Source organism: Hipposideros armiger, unplaced genomic scaffold (genome assembly GCF_001890085.2).
Source record: "Hipposideros armiger isolate ML-2016 unplaced genomic scaffold, ASM189008v1 scaffold_60, whole genome shotgun sequence".
Lineage (NCBI taxonomy): Eukaryota > Metazoa > Chordata > Mammalia > Chiroptera > Hipposideridae > Hipposideros > Hipposideros armiger.
In genome coordinates this window covers 435701-456835 of record NW_017731410.1, presented here as the reverse complement: position 1 = coordinate 456835, position 21135 = coordinate 435701, and the positions used below count along the sequence as shown (strand labels likewise).

Genomic DNA, 21135 nt, shown 5'->3' with positions numbered 1-21135 from the left:
ATATATATATATATATATATATATATATATATATATATATATAGCAGAATATATAGGGAAACAGCAAGACCACATACAATCACAGGCTGGAATACTGTGCAGATATCACAAATGATTTTGTTTTGGAATATTTAATGATGAGGACAGTTTCACAGCATAATATTAAGGTGCATAAGTATTTATCAATTCAATGTCAACTTTATGAAAATAAACTGTGTTGTATAGAAAATAGAGACACCAAACTATTTACATTTTTCTCAGCATAGGGGGATTATGAATAATGATTTTTCTTATTTATTACATTTCTATATATCTGAAATAATCAAAATACAAAATATGAAACACCCATTTGTCTTTGTCTAGCATTAAATCACATCAGTTACTATGTTATCTGTATTAAGAATTGATTATTTAAGTAGGATACATTATACCAAAATAGAAAAAGAGGTGACAATAGAAACATTTTCAAAATGAGCGATTTTCCTATATATTTCATAAACTTGAAAGGACAGCTATTTTTCTTAGGTGAAAAGTAACAGTAGATGTAAGTTCCTTAATATGCCTAAAGAAAACCATGCAGAGACCACAGTGAAGTATGTATGGCAGATTAAAGATGACCACAATTTCGAGAGGTGTCATTTATGACGTATGTCTGCCCCTTGATTCTGGCTGGGTTCTTGGACTACTGTGATCAACAGAATACAGCGGAACATTCACTGAGCCCTTTTTCAGGGGGCATCCACACCCTAGCTCTTGGAACATTTGGTTTTGGACCCCAGTTACCATGCTACAAGAAGCACAAACCACATGAAGAAGTCATGCGGATGGTACACTCTAGCCAAGGGCCCCAGCTGAGCTCCGAGATGACACCTGCATCAATCGCTTGCTATCCCAGCATCTTGAACATCCAACCTAGTGGAGCCTTTAATGACATAACATAAGCCTCACCCACCATCTACCTAGCTGCAGAAGCCTGGGAGGTTGCAAGCAAGAGCTGCCCGGTTAAACCCAAAGAACGATGAGAGAAGTTGTTTTAAGCAACTATCCTTTAGAGAGGTTTGCTACGCGGTAGGTAACTGGAACAATATGAGTAGATACAGTTGTGTGTGTGTGTGTGTGTGTGTGTGTGTGTGTGTGTGTACGTGCGTGTGTGCAAGTGTCCATGCACTTGTGTTAAAAGGCAGGGAAAAAGGATTGTAATCCACTACGTCTTAGAAAAAATTTATAATTGGATCCTGTGTTGTAAATAGCTATCAGTTGAGATATAGCAAAATCATCCCTTAAGGTACTGGAAAACAAAATTATTATGAGCCATTTTCAAAACAGAAATATGTTACATTTAGTTAGGCTAAATTCATCAGTAATCAAAGGTGAGAAAAATAAAAATAAAAATTAAGTCTCAGAATCGGAGACATAATTAAATTTAAGGATAACCCAAAATATATTAACTGAGCTTCTATTATATGAAAAGTTCTCTTTTAGGTTTTATTGTGCTTGCTTCACAGCAACTTGTCAACTTCTGAAATCTACACAACTTGATGTTATATGTTTTTGTTTCTACAAGTTATATTGGCGATAAACCATCTTTGTTAGGATGCAAGTGTGTTTAAATATCATTATCAAGATAGCTGCAATTATGCTCAGAATTACCAAATGAACAGTGATTCTGCTTAACTCACAATGCATGGCTAGTTAATATTCAAAATAGAGAAATAAAACTAACCTGGTCCATTTAAATACTGTGTAAGTGAGCAGTGTAGTCGGACAATTATAGGTTCTGTTCGAATCACTTCCCAAGCCACAGCAATCTCCTCCTGTGCAAATATATTTTAAAGATAAATCACATCTTTTAGAGTTCTTGATGTATTTTTCCAAAGTTAAAAAAACACTTTTAACATATTTTGAAGAAATGCATAAATCATTAAGGCATACAAATCATCTGAAAACCTACTGGTTTGTGAAAAGAAAGCCAAAGTACTCTTTTTGCCATCTATGTAGAAAATTAAAATGAAAGCTTAAGACATACTGAAGTACTATACTAAGAGCCCATAAGTTTCAGAATATATTAAAAAAAACCAACACACACACATATATATATATATATATATATATGTAATCTCTGCTTCTTCAGTCATAACACTTCTTCGTAAATCACTCTGAAAAAGTCAGTACATTACTAATAGTATTATAAGAGAAACAAAAATTAAATTTCTTCCAAGAATCGAAATAAATGTCTTTTAAGTGTGGCAATCGTATTGCATAAATTTATACTTACATCAAGAAAGCTAACATCAATATGCAGATCAATATCTACATCATCAATGGCCCCATATTCCCTGAAAGCAAAGATTAACATTAATTTTTCCATTTTCCTTAAAAGATAGTGTGTTAGGTTATTTTAAATTAAAATTTTAATGACTCATTCTCATCCCTGATTACTATGGATAGCTCAGAAATGACTGTCAACACGAATTAACTCAATCTTGTTAGATTGTCATCTTCTGTGACCTATTTACACAATATGGACATTTTTCATCTTTATGTACGTGCACATACATTCAAGAGTTGTTTGGTTCATGGTTTCAGGCTCTCTGTGGTAAATTAAACACTCTTCTCAGGTGACTGCCCTGTTTTCATTGCGCTATCTGAGGATGAACAGCTGCTTGTAGGGGCAAGAAAGGAGCATTGACATGAAGGGTGGTGGTGGGGGGAATAATTTACTGCCACAATAATGGGTCCATGGATTTTCATTCTATATTAGACATCAGTGGTTCTAAAACTGATCCAGGTGCTCTGTCACTTAAATGTCACTGTTTTGATAGGCAGCTCTAAAAGTCTGATATGTCAAAATTAAAACAAGTAACAGCAGTTATGCTCAACATGAAGACTTAATGAAGACCAACTTTTCTCCAGCCCAGGTAGTGTCACAAACCAGCATATTTTCTTAAAGCTAATGAAAAGACCATAAAAATGTTAGTTTTTAATATTCTCCATACGCACACATCTCTATTTTTGATATTTTTATAAAATTCTGAAGTTCCAAACTCTATACATAATCAGGGAGAGAATTATAGAGATAAAATGAACAATAAAGGTTAATGGCTAAAACTTACTGAGCACTTATGAGCCAGAAATTGTTCTCAGGATTTCATGTACATGTGACTATAGTGCACTAAAAGTACTACTACCATTCCAATTTATAGATGCGTTAACTGAGGCCCAAAGTAATAAGTCACTCATCATCACCTTGTAGCAGAGCAAGGGGTTGAATACACTATATGCCCTACTTATTTATGCAAGCGCTTAATCAGTTCAGTATTCAATAAGCTATCACTTTGTGTTTGAAACCAGGACAAACATTAACGCCTGATTGCCTTGGGTCCTGATCACAGCCTTAAAACAAGAATGCTATTACCACCCTCATTTGCAAATGAGAAAGCTGAGGTTTAGGCAAGTCAAACAAGTTGGCTAAGAGCAGATAAGAAGTCAGTGAAGTAAGGCCGTTGAATTCATGTCCAGCTTCAAAACTGTCAAGTGCACTATCTGGTACATAGAAAGTGCACAATGAAAATGTCTGTGTATTACACGTATATTCAAATAATGTTAATACAGCACAAAACTGTGTCACTATTATAGGGTTGAGAGAAGAAATTTTTAATGATTAAATGGTTTTATGTAATTTGATGAATAAAGGAATCTAGGGAGTCTTTTTGCTCTTTGATGTCTATGACGAAAAAATACAGCATATTAGAATATAATAACTTAGTCTCTATGCTTTCTCCATTCTCCCTTAAAAATATATCAAAACACTAAATGCAGTTTCATTATTTATGAAATTGCACTCTTTATTCTCTCATGGTAAGATTTTTAAAGCTTAAAAGAAGAAAAGGGATGAAAATTATTCACACAGGAATTTAATTGCATGCATCAAAACATGTTATTTGTAAAGAATAAGAACCTTTATATATAACCTTATGAAAATTTAGAATGATATGCAAATATAGATAAAAAATATACCAATTTAGTTATAAAACTATACAGAAACTAGGACAAGAAAAAGAACCAACAGCACAGGAATCATTTCTTTTATGCCTCTAATTCAGGGTTCAGTAAACTTCCCTGTAAAGGTCAAGATAGTATACATTTTAGGCTTTTCAGGCCACATAGAGGCTCCATCACATATTCCTCTTTTTGTTTTTATCACAACCCTTTTAAAAAGCGAACACGATTTGTAGCTCACGGACTGTTCAAAAACTGGCCCTGTGGCCCAGTGATCATAATTTGCTGACCCTGAATACCAGCAAATTATTCATAAACATAAGAAATCAAATATCTATAGTCAGGCATGTTAAAAGAATGAGCCACTAAATGTGATGAGCGTATAGATTACTACTAATGATGCTCAAGGCAGTTCAGCGCAGTGAAGAGGCCTTGACTACAACCATTCCCCCCAAAATTAGAACAAACATATTCAGACTTTTACCTGAAAGGATGCATGTAACAGCAGAAATTGCAAAATAAATGAATATTGAATAATAAGGAAATACTTAAAACTACAGCACAATGATATGATTTTTAAATATTACCCACTACTAAAAAGGTTGATATAAAAATATTTAATATCCTGATAGAAATCTTCCAGATATACTATTCACTGAGCAAACAGAGTACCAAAAACGTATGGAAACTAAAATACCTTTTTAAAAATAAAATAGCAACAGGAAAACCAAAAAAGTAAAAAGTACTTATATATTAACTATAGACTGTGGTTATGTATTTTCTAAAAACATATGTACTTTTTCTGATTACAAAGGTAATATAGGCTCATTAAATAAAATATGAGAAATAGAAAAACGAACAAAAAGTAATGTGTAATACCAACACTCAGAGATAATCCTTTTGCTTATATAATTAATATGTCATATAATAGTCACAATATATTAAGGATAATATGGTATGCAAAGATTTTTATCCTGTTCTTTCACTTCTATATGTGTGGTTTTCCTATACTGTCTTCTCACAAAATCACTTCTAGAATTACAGCGTGAAATAAATGGCATAACTATACTTAAGAGTCTCGATCTGTACATATTGTTTAATTACTATTTTAAGAGGTTAAAACAATACATAATCATACCAGCCAGGTTATCACAGTGGCCATTTCTCACATCCTCATCACCACCGGGCATTTTTTTCTCCCTTCTTTGCCAATTTCATAGGGGAGAATAACTTTTATTTGGATTTGTTTATGATGGCCAACACTTGGTATGTGTAGAGGCAGAGAGAAAAAAATCAGAGACAACGAAAATCAGTTAGAACCTTACCTAGAGCTGTTCTCTTCATAAATAGATTTCCAGACCACACCCACTCAATTTTACCATCAAGTTATGAATCAGAATGTGACATATATTCTTTTGAAAGCTTTTGCATGTGAATTTTAAAGTATTCTTTATATGATTTCTTCAACAATTTTGGTTTAAAGTTAGTAATGTTCCTAATTTCTAACACTATCAATTTCATTCGAAGGGAAGAAAAGGGTTACAAGTTTTCTTCGCTATCACAGAGCACAAACACAGAATGTTGAGGAGGCAGAGGCACTGAAGGTTTGCAATGAACTGGATTCTGCAGGTGTACATCTGTAAATAGTTACACTTTTTGTTTTTATGCCACACTTCAAAGGTTTTCACAACAATGCTGTGCATATGCAAACCAGTTTCTGTTGTGATGCCGTTTTTATATAACGCCAGTAATTTCACGTTTCCCACTGTGAGATTACAAAGTGTGATTACAGTTTGTCCAGATGCATCGACCCAGTCATTGGGGTTGCTTTTATATCTGAATAACTTCCAGTAGCCCCAGTCTCATGAATAGCAAATGCCGAATCAAGGCAAATGCTTGATGTATGGCTGCAACTTGAATTATGAAGCTAGGTATCTGATTGTGTCCTGAATGCTGTATTGAGTTTATAATAACTCAGAATAATTTCCTGCACAGTCCATATTTATTCACTGTGGAGAGATCACATCACATAGAACTCGAATACTGTTTTAATATAAGAGAAACAATGTAGAAATGATCTGATGCAGTCGTTTTACTCTGAAACTGAGGGTTTGAAAAGAACTGCTCCACAAATTTCTTTCCAGTCATCTGAGCAACTCTTTGAATTGACGTATCTTAAAATCTGGCCATTTGATTTTAGATATTTATGTATGACCTATTTAAGAACATATATTTATTTTAATAATATACATATGAAATATATTTTTATAAACATGTATTTTTGAGGGCACTTGTGCTACAATTCTTGGCTATACATTCTCCTATATTTTAATGGAATTAATAAAGACAACATCCTCATTAATGAGACACCACATACATACTCACAATATATTAAATATTAGACCATCTATGTTGGCTCTTTCTCTACAAAACTGCAGCCTATGCATTATACTATGTGATGTTTTATAATACTATCCAACCAAAATTAGCAGTGATTGTGCTGGTTATAAAAATATATTTTAGATATCTAGCCTTCCTTTATTAACTGTCAAGTAAGTTATATGTATACACACACATACACAAAATTACCAAAGTTTCTTGGGCAATAAACCTCTATTTCTATTTAGTTCTTCCTGCCTTCAACAATTGGTCAGTTATATTTTGAGAAGAAATATATTTTGCGAAGAAACATCCACCTTGCGATGACATCTGAAACTCCACAGCTTGCATGTCTATCTCTGCATGCTTACTCAATGTGTGTGTTTTGCCCAGTGTGGGAGAGATGTTTGTGAATGGGCCAAGAAATATGCAAACTCAGTAGGCAGAAAGAAATCTTGGCAGATTACAGCATCTGCAAAACTGTATCCAAGATAGCTATATATTTCTCTAAAGGACAACAGGGCTGAGGAGAATTTAAAAATTAGATCCAGATGCGAAAGGAAGCCCATCTAAAATAACAGTGTATAAGAGGTACAGTATAAACAGTTGCTACAACTCTGCCCTTAGCTTAGAAATCTCTGGTTTTGCTTGCAAGGACGGGCACTGGAGTTGAGGTGACTGTCTGGGATCTGACATTCTGAAGCTTAGGTCTGGATTATGCGCCAGTGTTTTTGGAAAACGCTCTCCCCTTTGTTTCTTTCTTCCATGTGCCTCCTGTCATCGCTTCCCTCTTGCTTTCAAAGTCAGACTGCTTTTCTCCTGGGCTCTAGAGGCAGAAGTAGGAGAAACAATATGCTGGAAAGGGCACTGCAATATCCAACCCAAGATCTTCTCTTGGTGAATGGCATACTTCAATGTAGGTTATGTTGGAGTAACAAACATCCTCAAAACATCAGTGTTTTAAAACCACACAGAATTTATGCCTCACTCGCACGTGGTTGCTGTGGAATCAGGGGAGAGGGGTGAAATGCTGCTCACTGTAGTCAGAGGGATGGAGCCTGGAGGATACGGGAATTCACACACTAGCATGTACGCTCGCATTTCGCTGACCAAAACTAGTGTGTGTCCATGCCTAACATGAAAAGGGCCAGGGAAACACAATCCTGCCATCTGCCAGGAGAGGAGAACCAGAAGATTTCTAAGTAGTCCTACTGGTCACTACAAATGAAAGTCTGGAAATCCAGAGAAATTAAAGTAGTCCATTCTGATTTATGTGGCCTGTTTTTTCTCTCTCTCTCTCTCCTCTCTCTCCCTCTCTCCCTCCCTCCCTCCCTCTCTCTCTCTGATATATATATTTGGGTGGTGGGTCTGAATACAGTAGTATAGCTTCCTCAAATCTTAAAAAATCTTCACCATGCCCTGCCCTGCAAAATGTTAACTCCAAAAGGCCCTGTTATTTATAATCGTCCATCCACAAAAAAATGACATAACACCAAATAGTCACAATCTTGCAATCTTCCAACCTCTATCATGCATTAGTCACAAAAAGGGAAGATTATTACTCATATGGCTTCAATTTTTAAAATGGAAGGTGGTATGATCATAAAGCAAAGTATGCTTTGTATGGGGTACAAGTTTGAACCATCACAAGCAAATGATCAGAATCATGTTGTTCCTGACCAAATGAGAATTATTTCTTGTAATTCCCTACCTTTTTAAAAATATTAATCTCAAGCTGTTTTCAGGTGGAATTGATCAATATTTTTTTAAATAAATACATCACTATAGGAGTAAATTTATAAAGAAAAACATAAAATAGCCTCATTTTGTTGCATGATTCAAGATGAGACATATTCAGACGCATCATAGGATTAGTCATGTTCCTCCAGAGACCTAACTCACTTCCACATAAGAGCCTATGAATCAGAACTGTCATCAATGTTTACAAGTATGGCTCAACATAACCAGTGTTCTGCTTTTGATGCTATGGCTAGGTAGAGCTGAAATTACCTACTTCAATAAATTGAGCATCAGTCACTTTTTCTATATCCTCCTTCAACCTTTTAAGACGGTTTCGCCCCAGTCAAGGCAATCTCAGTTATTCCCATCTCCTCAGGAACTTAGATGTGGTTAGCTGCCTTTCTCATTAGATGTCACATAAAAAAAAATGACGCCAAATAGACTATTATGCATATTGAGGTACTTTTGCTCTTCAAACTCCATTAAGTTCTTATAAACCTCAATTAAGTAAAAGAACAGCTAATTAGAACAGTCTGTTTTCAATAGACCTCAGAACTTTGCAAGGAAGATGATTTCAAGAACTTAGGCCTACTTCTTTCCCCCTGTGTCCAGTCCTCAGTATTCGAGACTAAACAGTAAATTCATTCTTATTTATTTTAAGTAAATCAAACTAGTCCTGCTGAGATGCACCTTTGTATCATTAGGCCTCTGGGGGGTTCTTTATTCTGGAAACTTACTTTGTAGCTAGAGAAAATCTACAGCACGCAAGAACAAGGCTTGCATTCACTAAGATTTAAATTACATCAAAAGTTTTAAGTGAAATAAGCAAGGAGGAAAAAATCAAAACCATTTATGACTTTAGATACTTCATTTAAATAAAATTCCAAATATTTATCCAATTTCAATAGCTGATAAATTATCAATAATTTCATTAATATAGGAAAACACTAATAGAGATGATCATTGGTGCTTAACAAATGCTTGTTGAAAAAAACAAAAAAATTCATATATACGTGACAGTACAATTGGGGCATAGATAGCAAGGAAATACGTGTTTTAAAAGTCTTCCAACGGGCCGGCTGAGTGGCTCAGTTGGTTAAGAACTTGCTCAAGAGTGCGAGTTCTGAGCAACAGGGTCGCCAGTTTAATTCCCAGCCCGAGCTGAGCTGCCGCTGAGCTGCCAAGAGGTGGCAGGATGGCTCAGCTAAAAAAAAAAAAAAAATCTTCAACTATAAAAGCAATCAGCATGCACTAAGGTAATCTTCTAAACAAAAATATGTATTTCAAATGAAGAGAAGTTGAATCCTACATTGCACTGCATGATTCATTATATCCCACAGACTTTTTTTTTTAGTGGGGGGAGGGGGTTAAATTACTGTGATTAAAGTTTGAAGCTTTCAAGCAAAATTCAACTGAAGTTAAAAAATTGGTCATTGTTTGGGGCTATTTATTGATTGTTACTATTGCCTTCTTCATTTATTCATTCTAAAACATGTATTGAATATCCATATTCTCTCCCCTGGAGCCACAGCAGGGATCAGCTATGAAACGATCACAATGAATTTGCGAATGCTTTGAAAATTGCTGAGATTTGCTTTTCCAAGTATAATCCCAAACCCTCGCACTCAATTGCAGCCTAATAGAACTCCACCAGTGGGAGAGAGGGTTGGATATACAAACCCCAGCTTATTTAGGCTGCAGGTAGTTGTCAGTTTCTGTTTCTCCAGTTAAAATAAAACATTTGGCAATTATAAATTAGAGCTGTGTTGTCTTTCCCAACTAAAAGTATTTGTTTGCTCTTTCAAAACCTGGATATATCCATTGAAAAGACATGTTCACATTATTTACATAACCAGATAATGAGAATATCACTCATGGATGTTGCCATTGACAGCAACCAAGAACCCACCAGCCTGTATTTCATATATGCCCTGTGCTATGCTAAATACCAGAAGACGAGAATGATTAAACCAAGCCAAAACAAAATAAAACAAACAAAACGTGTGCTGCCCCAGCATCCAAAGAATTCATAGTCTAGAGGGGAAGAAGTAACCCAAGACATGAGAAGTATGATAAATGAGGTAAGAGCCAAAATGCAACGGGAGTCCAGAGGGCAGAATAATCCGGGTTAGAGAATCAAAGAAATGCAAAGACAAGTTGACCTTTGGATTCGGGCTTGAAGAGGGACGCGTTCCTTGATCAGAGAAATGCTTGTGCAAAAGCCCAAAATCAATAGGGAATATAGTATATTTGGAGAATGGGAACAATTCTGGTTTGTGTGGATAAGGCTGGAACTGAGGTCAGGCTGGGAAACAGAGAGGTCTGGAATTCCATGGAGACTTGAATACCCTTTAGGCAAAGAACAGGAATTTGAAATAATCAGATCTAGCTCATGGATAGAAACTAATAAGGTGGCAGAAAAGGGTTTTTCTTAAATTAAGGAGAGAAAAGAAAGGTAAATAAGGATGGTGGGGTCATCTGAATGATTAAAAGTAATAAAAAATGATCTGGAAATTTAACATCAAATAATATATTAAGTCTGCAGAATAAAAAAAGATTATCATTTAAGTAAACACTGTGCCAATTTATGTCTTTTATTCCTTTCTGTTTTTGAGGGACTCGATGACCTATCACAATGTGATCTGGTTGCCAGTGATTATACGTTATTTACTTTTATTGTTCACATGAATGTGTTTTTGATTGATGGTAACAGCATGGGCGCAGCTGGCCAAATCTATTATAAGAATTGATTATGAGACCACTTAAGGCTGATCTTTTATCAAACTAACTCTCCTAAATAATTTCTTTAATGCATTCAATATAATCTGAAACTACTGTACAAAGAAAACAACACACATAGCCATAAATATGCCACGTTGTATAAGCAGAAACAATACAATCTCTCAAATATGTTCACATTTCAAAGCCCCCAAAATTTCCAGTTAAAATAACTCCAATAGAAAATCCCAATGACTTACCAAATCATTTTAATTTTTATTCAACAAAGGTGTTTATTTACCTGAGAGAAACTGCATGAGGCCCATATAGCTCCCTCACTGCTGACAAGTCAGCTTCGAGCTGCGGGTGCTTGTGCAGCTCCCCGTCGTAGTTCACCTGGCGGGAAGGGATGGTTTAGAAGTGACTGCGGGGTGAAGTGAATCAAAAGAACCTGAGATACAAACCATCTCTTGTACAGGGCACCCTGCAGGCTCTGCCACGGGCCCTTTCTCTGTCGCCTTCATTAAAACACATAGATAATTGAGCGGTATCTTCACTACAGTTCTTCGGTTCACATATGTCTAGTATAACTTACTGTGTTTAAAAAGTAAAATTAGACTACTTTGCTATGAGGAAAATGCAAATGTTAAAAGGAGTGAAGTAAGTGTCTGGCAGATAATCTGAAAAACGTTTAGACTGAAGAAATGCATTCACTTCCCCTTTGTAAGAATTAGCTGTGTAAACACATATCAAAACTGGAAGAACTATCTCATATAATGTGACAGTCTTATATTGGTTAAAGAATCATTAGGAAAAAATACTCCATTGCTAGAACACTATGCTTGGTGAGAAGACCTGGTTCTATTTAGGGCCATATCTCAACTGCCTCACATATGCCTGGTTGACAAATTACTGATTTTTGATTCTGAATGAATAAATTGACTTGCATTCTTTTACACAAAAAACTGGCTTTAAAACACTGTTTTAACACATTATCTTCCATTATACTACCCAAGTTACAAAGCATATTTGATCAAGAAGTTTATAGAAACAGGCCAAAAAACCCTATATAGCCATATCTTAAAATTGCTCAGTTTAAAATTTTAACATGATCTTCAAACAAAAGGATGAATTCATTTATATATACACAGCTGTGGCTATGTCATTTTTATGTCTACAAATTACAATGTTTCTTCATAACTATTTTTCAACAAACACTATACATTAGTATAAGAGGAAAACGAAAACAATATAAACAATGGAATGTTCAGTAATTTGGGCCCATCAATTTTTATAAAGTGTAATCACCTTTTATTTAAAACTAACAATCCATGCCTTTGTTCGAACTGTCATTTCAAAATATTGACTGAGCACAATATGCTTAAGAAAAGAAAAAGTCAAAAGCATAATAAAATGGTGTGTGCAAAATGACTATAATGGAGACAACTTCAATGTAAATGAATGATTACAGTCAAAGATTTGCAAAAGTAACCTCAATTTCTGATAATCTGCAGAGTTTGAAGCAGATCAATTATACGGATTTCCTAGTTAGTTACAGGACCCTGAACAACACATAGGTCTCTTAGATCACAAGCACAGATTTCCACCAGGACATACATGGCTATTGCTAACTCTGAGAGCGGATAACTGGAGGACCTGGTGTGCTTACCTGTCCTCCATAATAAAATTCTTCAGAGTCATTATCACCTTCAGAATCTTCTTCCACTGTACTATTTTGTCTTGACTCCTTAAAATAACAGAATAAGAGGACAATTTCAATGGTGAAATTAGTTTGGCACCTCTAAAAAGTAGAAAGTGGCGTAATAGGTAGTAGGTCTTGTGCAGTTCATGTAGATTTTATGTGAAAGCATTCTTGGTGCCATACAAGCCAAAAACAAAAGGTAGTGAGAGACAGTTTTAGCGGTTGATGAAGCTCTATTGTACATATTTTTTAAAAGTTCTATTTTGCTTATCTCGAGTTGTACAATTTAATATTTGATGTACATAGTATAAAAACGATGTATAGGGCCGGCTGAGTGGCTCAGTTGGTTAAGAGCTTGCTCAAGAGTTTGAGCTCTGAGCAACAGCGGTTCGAGTCCCGGCCCAAGCTGAGCAGCCGCTGAGCTGCCAACAGGTGGCAGGATGGCTCAGCTAAAAAAATAATAATAATAATAAAAACAAACAAACAAACAAAAAAACTGATGTATTTTTATTTGGGTTTTGTTCTGAGAAAACATCTGACAAGCTCATACTGATTCAATTTTTTTTTCTGATTCAATTTTTATTAGAAATTTCCTCAGCATTATTTACCCCAGATTGTTCTCATTTCCACTGCCAATGCTACACAATGGTATGAAAGAAAAGACACTTTGGATCAAATAAAATAAAAATTAAATTATGAAAATAAATATGAATCACATTATGAAGAGAACTTTCAGATACAAAAACTTCAGATTTTTTAAGAGTATTTAATTAAATATGCTTGAACTTGAAGTTTGAGTTTCTAATTACCTGAGCCACATCTGTTATGTGTCTAAAGTACAAACAATGAAAATTCATCTGAAGGAACGAACGCATGGAAGTATTTCTGTTCCTGACAGTGTTAAATTAAGATAATTAGGAGAACGGCAGCCTCCTTTAGACATAGGAATCTATTAATCCAATGTTTTAGAATCATCCCTAAATTTCTAGACCAAATTTTAAATTCTTAAGGAACATAAAAAACTTAGAAAAGGGAATTCGGGTTTTGTAAAACGCTAGTTTCTGGTTTCAGCAACAGTATTTCTAAATCCGTGATTCTCCACGTGGATAGAGAAGAATAGAATGAGCAGTACAACACAAACAGGTTGTATTGAGTGCACGGTTTTAAAAGCAAAGAACTGTTGGCCTCATTGCACTCAGTGTTTGTTTAATGTCACAGTATGTATTTATAGGTTCAAGTGAACTTTTTAAATGTGAGCAAAAGGGCTGGGTCTGTTGTCATTATTGCTGCTTATTTAACACTGGCCAATAACAATAAGGCTATACCCATGCTAAAGAGATCACCTTTTACAAATGAAATTTTAAGGGTCCCATCAAAACTTATAACTACATGTAGTTATTATAACTATAAGTTAGGTTAGTGGTCCTCAGTCAACTACATTATTTGGTGAAAATACAGAGACTAGGTTAGGTTTTGTATGCACTTTATTAAGATTTAAACCAGACCTTCCATTAGTTTAAAGGGAGCCTCCTTCTCAGGGTTAATTTTAGTTCTTAAAGCCACAAGCTCAAGCCTCATTCGCCCTATGCAATCTTAACTTAAATGACAATTATGATATTAACTATAATACAAATACACAGTACATTCATAATATATCTATACTGTTTTCAAGAAATATAAAATATAATTTACATACCTCTCCATTTTCCTTCTGTAATTTGGATTTTATGGATAAGCAACAGTTAATGTCATTTGTCTTTCTTAATTCTGAAAGTTATAATTAAAAAATCATTTTAGTGTTCAGTATACTATTTACCAAATATTCATAAGTTTCAGTATAAAAACACCCCCTGGGTAATTCTTTCCTTTACAAGAAAATTAAGGGATATTTTGAAACTATATTATGTTGGGGAGTTACATAATATACAAGCTATTTTTCATTGCTTATAAAAATATGGTCTAACCAAAATGCTACTATACAGATTCTTTCAGCTCTCATTATATATTTCATGGGGTAATTATTGCCTTAAGTATGCTTTTTAAATATTCAGTTTGTCTAGCAGTTCATTATATGAAAATATTTTCACAAGAGCAAATATCAACATAATACATTTTAAAAAGACTTTTTAAAGTACTGTAAATTTATGTACAAGTATTTAAAACACTGTTGAAAAACAAACTAATGCATGTTAGATAGGACATTTGTATGGAGAACCAGATTTATAGATGCTAAAGATTAATATCTCTTACATGGGCTAAAAGAAATAAAAAACCAAAGTTATCTACAATAAAAAACATTAACCAGAAATAAAAAATCGTGTATTCCTATTACCCGTTGCTATTCGATGAAAAATTACTGGAATTGGCTCTGTAGTAACTAATACATCTTCATCATTTTCTGAACTTGACACATAGGTATTATCTGCAAAGAAATATGGACAATTGAAGGCATAGTAACTTGAAAAAAATACATCCTTTATAAAAATATAAAATTACATCCACATCACTTCTAACACTGATGAAGCACACACTACTGTTCTAATTAATATCAGAAAATAATGAAGTAAATTGCAAATTTACATGTGAACTAATTGTAAATAGCCTCTTTAAAGATGTTTGCATTTCCTAGGGAATCTGCAGACTTCAGGATAGACACTATCCAAATACACCTAGAATATCCCATTTGGCAATGAATCGTTTGCATGCAACTGGTTGTCCCAACTCACTGAACAGGGTCCTTTTCAATATCACTACTATTGGAAGCAGAGTTAGTGAGTGGAGGGAGAAAGCTAAACAAGAACATTTGGTGCACAGAAAAGAGTCAGTATCAAGTCATTAAGGAATTGGAGCTACAGCTTTTGTTGTAAATCATATCTAACCACCGAACTCTAATATACAGAATTAAATTGATATAAAGTCTCACGATTCTTCTTCCACAGATTAATTTTATCTAAATAAGTAAAATAAACAAGTTGAGTGCATAAAATATTGAAAATTATTCCACAGATTCTTTAAGTTTTTAATACATCATTTGTTTTCTCTGGGGAAAAAAAAAACAGTATTTTTATAAATTTAGGATTTTTCCATGATAAATACTGATCTTCAAGTATACGGTAATATAACATACAGCTGTGTATTCTACTTTGCTCATTGATGATTACAGGGCATTTGTGAGACAGCTATTTAACAAACACATCACTGATTCTTTAATAATGGTCCTATAACACACTTGTCAATGATGTATAAAACATAAATATAAAAATAAAAGTATGAAATATTCGCAACATATAAGAGAAACCTGTATCCATTTCTGCTAATGGAAATGAGTTTTCAGATGACTGACTGACTACGTGATAAAAGATGTTGAGCCAAGTTTTCATAATATTGTGTCAGTACAGTGAGAACATGATTTTTAGTTGATATCAAAGTCATTACTTTATTCTAAAGATACATCTGTACATTTTTGAGACCTTGAGTAATGAGGAAATGACAGAGCTTCCCAGCACAGCCACAGAAGATTCTCCACAAACGTAAGGCTTTAATAGGTATGCAGGAAGCTGAGAAGAGCTGGGGATGATTCGATTTGAAACAAAACTGGCTCGCCTCATGGCTTTGATTTGTTTTAATTACAAAGTTTGCCTTATTGTGCTTTCAAGTAGCATCAAGGAGGGTGTAAGATTTTTGTGTTTATCAAGTGGGGCCACAGACTAAGAAGCAGATCTCATATAAGTTTGTTTAAATGGTCGTCTCATCATGTTAGTTGAGAGTACTTATCTGGAGTTTCTTCTGTCAGTAACCTTATACTTGCAGGTAAGGATCAGAGTCCTCTGTTAAAGCTAGTTTTTAAATTTCTTAAACCCTCAATCAGAGTCTTACTGATCCAAAGCTATTTGTTCCTGAATTGACTTAATTATGCATTCCCTGTGCACAATGGAGTCCTTGAAGCAAACTTATGGAGAAAAAGGAGTATTAAAAGGGAGCATTAAAGCAACAGAAGTAATAGCTGATGACCAAGTTGAAGGGACGATCCACAAAAATCTTTAAAATGGACATAGTAACATGCAATATCTCAGTGTCATGGAATGAGGATTTTACAAAGCAGCAAGAGGCAAGTCAATTAGGACTTTCTGTTTAAGAAAACAGGGATGTGAATAGCTCGATTTACACAATCAAATAGCTTCTGTACAGTGTTGACACTGGAAGGCAGTGAGATTTGATTCAAGGGAATATAATTTCATACTATATGTTGCATTACGCAGAAAGATAAGATTATATATCCAAACATATTATTTTCTAAGAGATTTTCTACCAGTTTTTATTTTGATTAGAACACTTTTAATTTACTTTTGGCTTAATTTACCCAAACCAAAATGTTTTTAGGTTTCATGGCACTATCTATTAAGTCACCTTTAGGTCACATACAGAGGTACATCCAAGTCAAACACTAAACTGCAGAGAGCTGACAAAGCACATCAAATCCAGGCCCTTTTACCAACTAGACGTTGATCCCTTTGAGCCTACACCACAATCTCAGTGACACAATGAAGAGCTTTTGCTGGTGATCTGAGGATCGTCCTAGCTGTGTGAATGAATTCTATGCTTTCTCTTGTTGTTGTTGTTGCTCAAGTAATTATCTCAAATCTTCCTCAAACTACTTTGATATCTGTAATAATCGTCATATCATTTTTGTTTAGACATGGAAAAGTAGGACATATAAAGGGTAAGGAATGCATTTAAGGTAACAAAATGAGTCACTGAAGCAATAGAATGTTTTATTATGCTAAGCGAAATAAGTCAGACAGAAAAAGTCAAGAACCATATGACTTCACTGATATTGATATAAGGGATATAAAACTGAAAGCAACAAAGAAACAAGACAAACAAATAAAGAAACAAAAACTCATAGACACAGACAACAGTTTAGTGGTTACCAGAGGGTAAGCAGGGAGGGGAGTGATAGAAGAGGGTAAAGGCGGTCAAATACATGGTGATGGAAGGAGAACTGACTCTGGGTGGTGAACACACAATGTGATGTATAGATGATGTATTACAGAATTGTACACTTGAAACCTATGTAATTTTACTAACCATTGTCACCCCATTAATTAAATTTTAATTAAAAAAGAAAGGAAGAAAGAAAGGAAGAAAGAAAGAATAAAATGTTTTCAAACTCAAATTCCTTCACTGGAATTCTCCCACATAACTCTAAAGATGCCAATTTTTTTTTTTAAGTTTGTAGCAGAGGATAGTTTTATTAGAGCAGAAAGTTACAGCTCTAGAAACAAGAGGGGGTCCTGACTGGGATGCCCCGCCAATGGTTTTTAACACTAATGGGAACAGGTGGGTTCTTTAATGTGTAAGTTTTGTTGAGGACCTATAGAAGTTTATTAAAGGCTGGTAACAGTATGAATATTTCCTCTTCTCTTCCTTACTAGACTATGCAAGCATTACTAGAATTTCCATTGGGCATAAAGGAGTAGAGAGCTATGAAAAAGCATCCCTTAAACTATTGCTTTTATTCTATTTCAAATGCCAACATAATTTAAGCCAAGTCATTCCAGTATTCATTACTATGTAACTTAAAAGAAATAGCTTAAAAGAAATAATTATAAATAATAATTATACTGGTTTTATAATATAATATGCTATTTTCCCTGAATGTCCTATGTAATATTCATGTCAACCCTCAAGCCAATCAATTATTATCCCTATTTTAAAGATGAGGAAACCAAGGCTCAAAGAAATTAAGTAACTTGCTCAAATTGTTTACATCATTAAAGTATTTAGTACTACAGCTAGTAAGTGGTGAAACTGTCTGAATCAAAAATCAATGCTTTGCTATGTTTTTTAATATCAAAAAATAGCCACTCAATTCCAGTACCTTGTAGAACATATAAAAGGGATGAGAGAACTCACAGCCAACAGTAGGTAAGCCACCTAATTAAAGGTGGGAACTGATGAGAAAGAATTCTGCTGTTCTGTTCTATAGTAAGACAATTATCTATGACTTGTAATGCGCTTACCTTTAAAAAATAACAAACTGTCTACAGTAGAAACTCCACACAGAATTACAAGTAAACCAGAGGGTTGGCTCTATATCTTCACTTTATTTTGAAAACTCAGTAATTAAGACACTCTAAATTTTTATCTTCACAAAACAAACTATGAAATGAGTTTCAATAGGTGGCATAGGTTACTTAATAAATTAAAATTATCAAATGACAAGTCTGATTCTAAAAAAAAAAATAGGGTAACATAATCCTGAATTCGGAGAATAATGCTGGCACATTTTCATAGGGCAAAGAATATTCCACATTTTCAAACTTAGACGATGAGATAATCATTGAACCATAAAATCCAGGAAAAGTAGAGGGAAAAAATGCCTTAGGAAAATTAGCAGAAGGAATTAAAAGTACTACCAAAGTCACTGCATTTTGAAATTAAAAACATGAAAGAGCTATTTGAACGAATTTTTAACACAGCCAACGTTTTAGAAGAAAAATCAAATGGGGAAAAAAGACAAGAACAGATACAAAACAATAGAAACGAGAAAGAAGAAATAACTGCAGGGATGCAGAAAACTTTAAGATGTATAAACTGAATACTATAAGTAACTTTTTGCTAAACAGTTTGGACATTTCACCAATATAGCAGTGGGCTTTTAAGAACACATGTTAAAAAATGACTAAAAAACAGAAAAACAGAACAGATCAATAATCGTGGCAGAAACCAACCTTAGAAAGATACCAGGCTCAGAAAGACTTGCTTGCAAGTTCTAGCAAATGCCAAAAGAACAGTTTAATTTTTTCAGCACTTTGAAATCTTTAATAACAAAGCTTATGACAAAATGCACATTATTTTTATAGACCCACATTAAGATATCTGCTAATTTAATTTGCTACCCTGTTCTTCAAAGGAGAAAGCATATATGATACTTAACAGATGCCAAATAAAAATTTGATAAAGATTTCTCATTCTTTAAAAAAAAATAAAAAAGATCTGTAAATGAGAAAAGAAATAATACTTCCTTTTCTGAAAGCAACTGAAGCACGCTCACTAATTTTGATAAAAGGGACAAAGCTGCAACTTTCACATCTATTATTAAAAATTATTCTGGAAATTCTAGCCAGTGCAAAAAGAGAACAAAACACAGGAATGAATACTGAAAAGGAAGAGCAAACCTATCTTTATATAATAGTCTGAGAAATCAAGCATATTAACTGAACTCTTAATACAAATTGATATAGATTAAAATTTAATAACTGGGAAAATATTATCATAGTAATATTCACTTTAAAGCAAGCTCCACAGAAATACTACTAATTCTTCTCCAGAAGTGGTAGGAATCAGAACTGAGTTACAGAACTGGTTTTACCACCAAATAACATGTCCTTAGGAAATACTATTTGACCTCTCTCAGCACATTTCTTCAACTACAAAATGTCACGATAGCCCCTGTTCTGTCTCTACACAGACTGACATTTAGAATCAATTTAATTATGTACATGAAAATACTTGACATATGGTGTGCTAGTTGCTTCAACCAATTCAAAATTCTACCCCAGCATGCACTATCTTCTGCCATCCTTGTGCTTTATTTATACTCCTTTTCTTTTTAGAAATGAAATATTGGAAATGCACTACAAACTGCTCCAAGAATGGAATTTTTAAAAGCACAAATGACAACCAATGCTTTATTTTTAACTTTCAATTTTTCTGCATTGTATTTCCAAGTGGAGCTCCCATATGGCGAGCAAAAGTCAGAGTCATACCGCTTGGCCACAAGAGGGAGCTACACATTTGGTTCATTTGATTTATGAAAGGCATCTTTTACTGTATTTCCTGTGCTACAGAATAATTCACTGTCTTCAAGTTGGGCTTTGATTTGTGACATTATTTCTATCACCTTAACATAAAGTCCTGCACCTCTCATGGCTGACATCTATAGGAGCTGCCTCAAATGAGAAGCACAATAATTATAATATTTACAATAGTGGGGATTTTATTTTCCTAACATACTTAGCAAACATTCAGGATCAAAACGTTCTAAATCATAATAAATGAGAGGGCTGATTGCAAAACTATCTACACAAATTTTTTTCTTTATAAATATATCTTGTCATTGTTCTACCAATAAAATCTGTCTAGAATAATTTTATACTATTTTATAATAGGCATATGTTTAATAATAGCTCACCTTGTAAAATTGTACAATAGTTTTCTAAAATACTATGCTTAAAACATATGGCGATCATACCAAAATAATGGTAAGAGAGTTTATGATTATAAAATTATTTTAAAAGGTAACATTTGATCTTATAAAAACATGAAAATTCAAAATGCATAGTGCAAACTGCCACAGGAAATACCCAACTTAAATGCTAAAGAAATAAGTTTTACAGTATCCTCACACCACATTATAAACTAGTTTTAAAAATACTCAAAGAATAGATAGTCATTTTATACAGAAAAATATGATCCCAATCATGCAGAGTATGCAAATACAATGAATTAAATAGGAATTTGAATTATGATTCCATTTTATGACCCTGACAGATCACAACAGTTAGTATGGTTACCATTTGATTTTATTAAGT

General features: G+C 34.0%; 1 protein-coding gene across 1 annotated transcript in view; it reads right to left on the bottom strand.

Annotated features, from left to right (window-relative positions):
* PARP8 (poly(ADP-ribose) polymerase family member 8) overlaps nt 1-21135 on the bottom strand; it is a 176421-nt gene that overhangs the window by 55788 nt on the left and 99498 nt on the right. The window contains exons 5-10 of the mRNA XM_019641448.1: nt 14871-14960; nt 14235-14305; nt 12506-12583; nt 11138-11232; nt 2276-2336; nt 1724-1814 (exon numbers count right to left, since the gene is read on the bottom strand). Coding sequence (XP_019496993.1) covers nt 1724-1814; nt 2276-2336; nt 11138-11232; nt 12506-12583; nt 14235-14305; nt 14871-14960 — 486 coding nt within the window. The remainder of the gene's footprint in view (nt 1-1723; nt 1815-2275; nt 2337-11137; nt 11233-12505; nt 12584-14234; nt 14306-14870; nt 14961-21135) is intronic.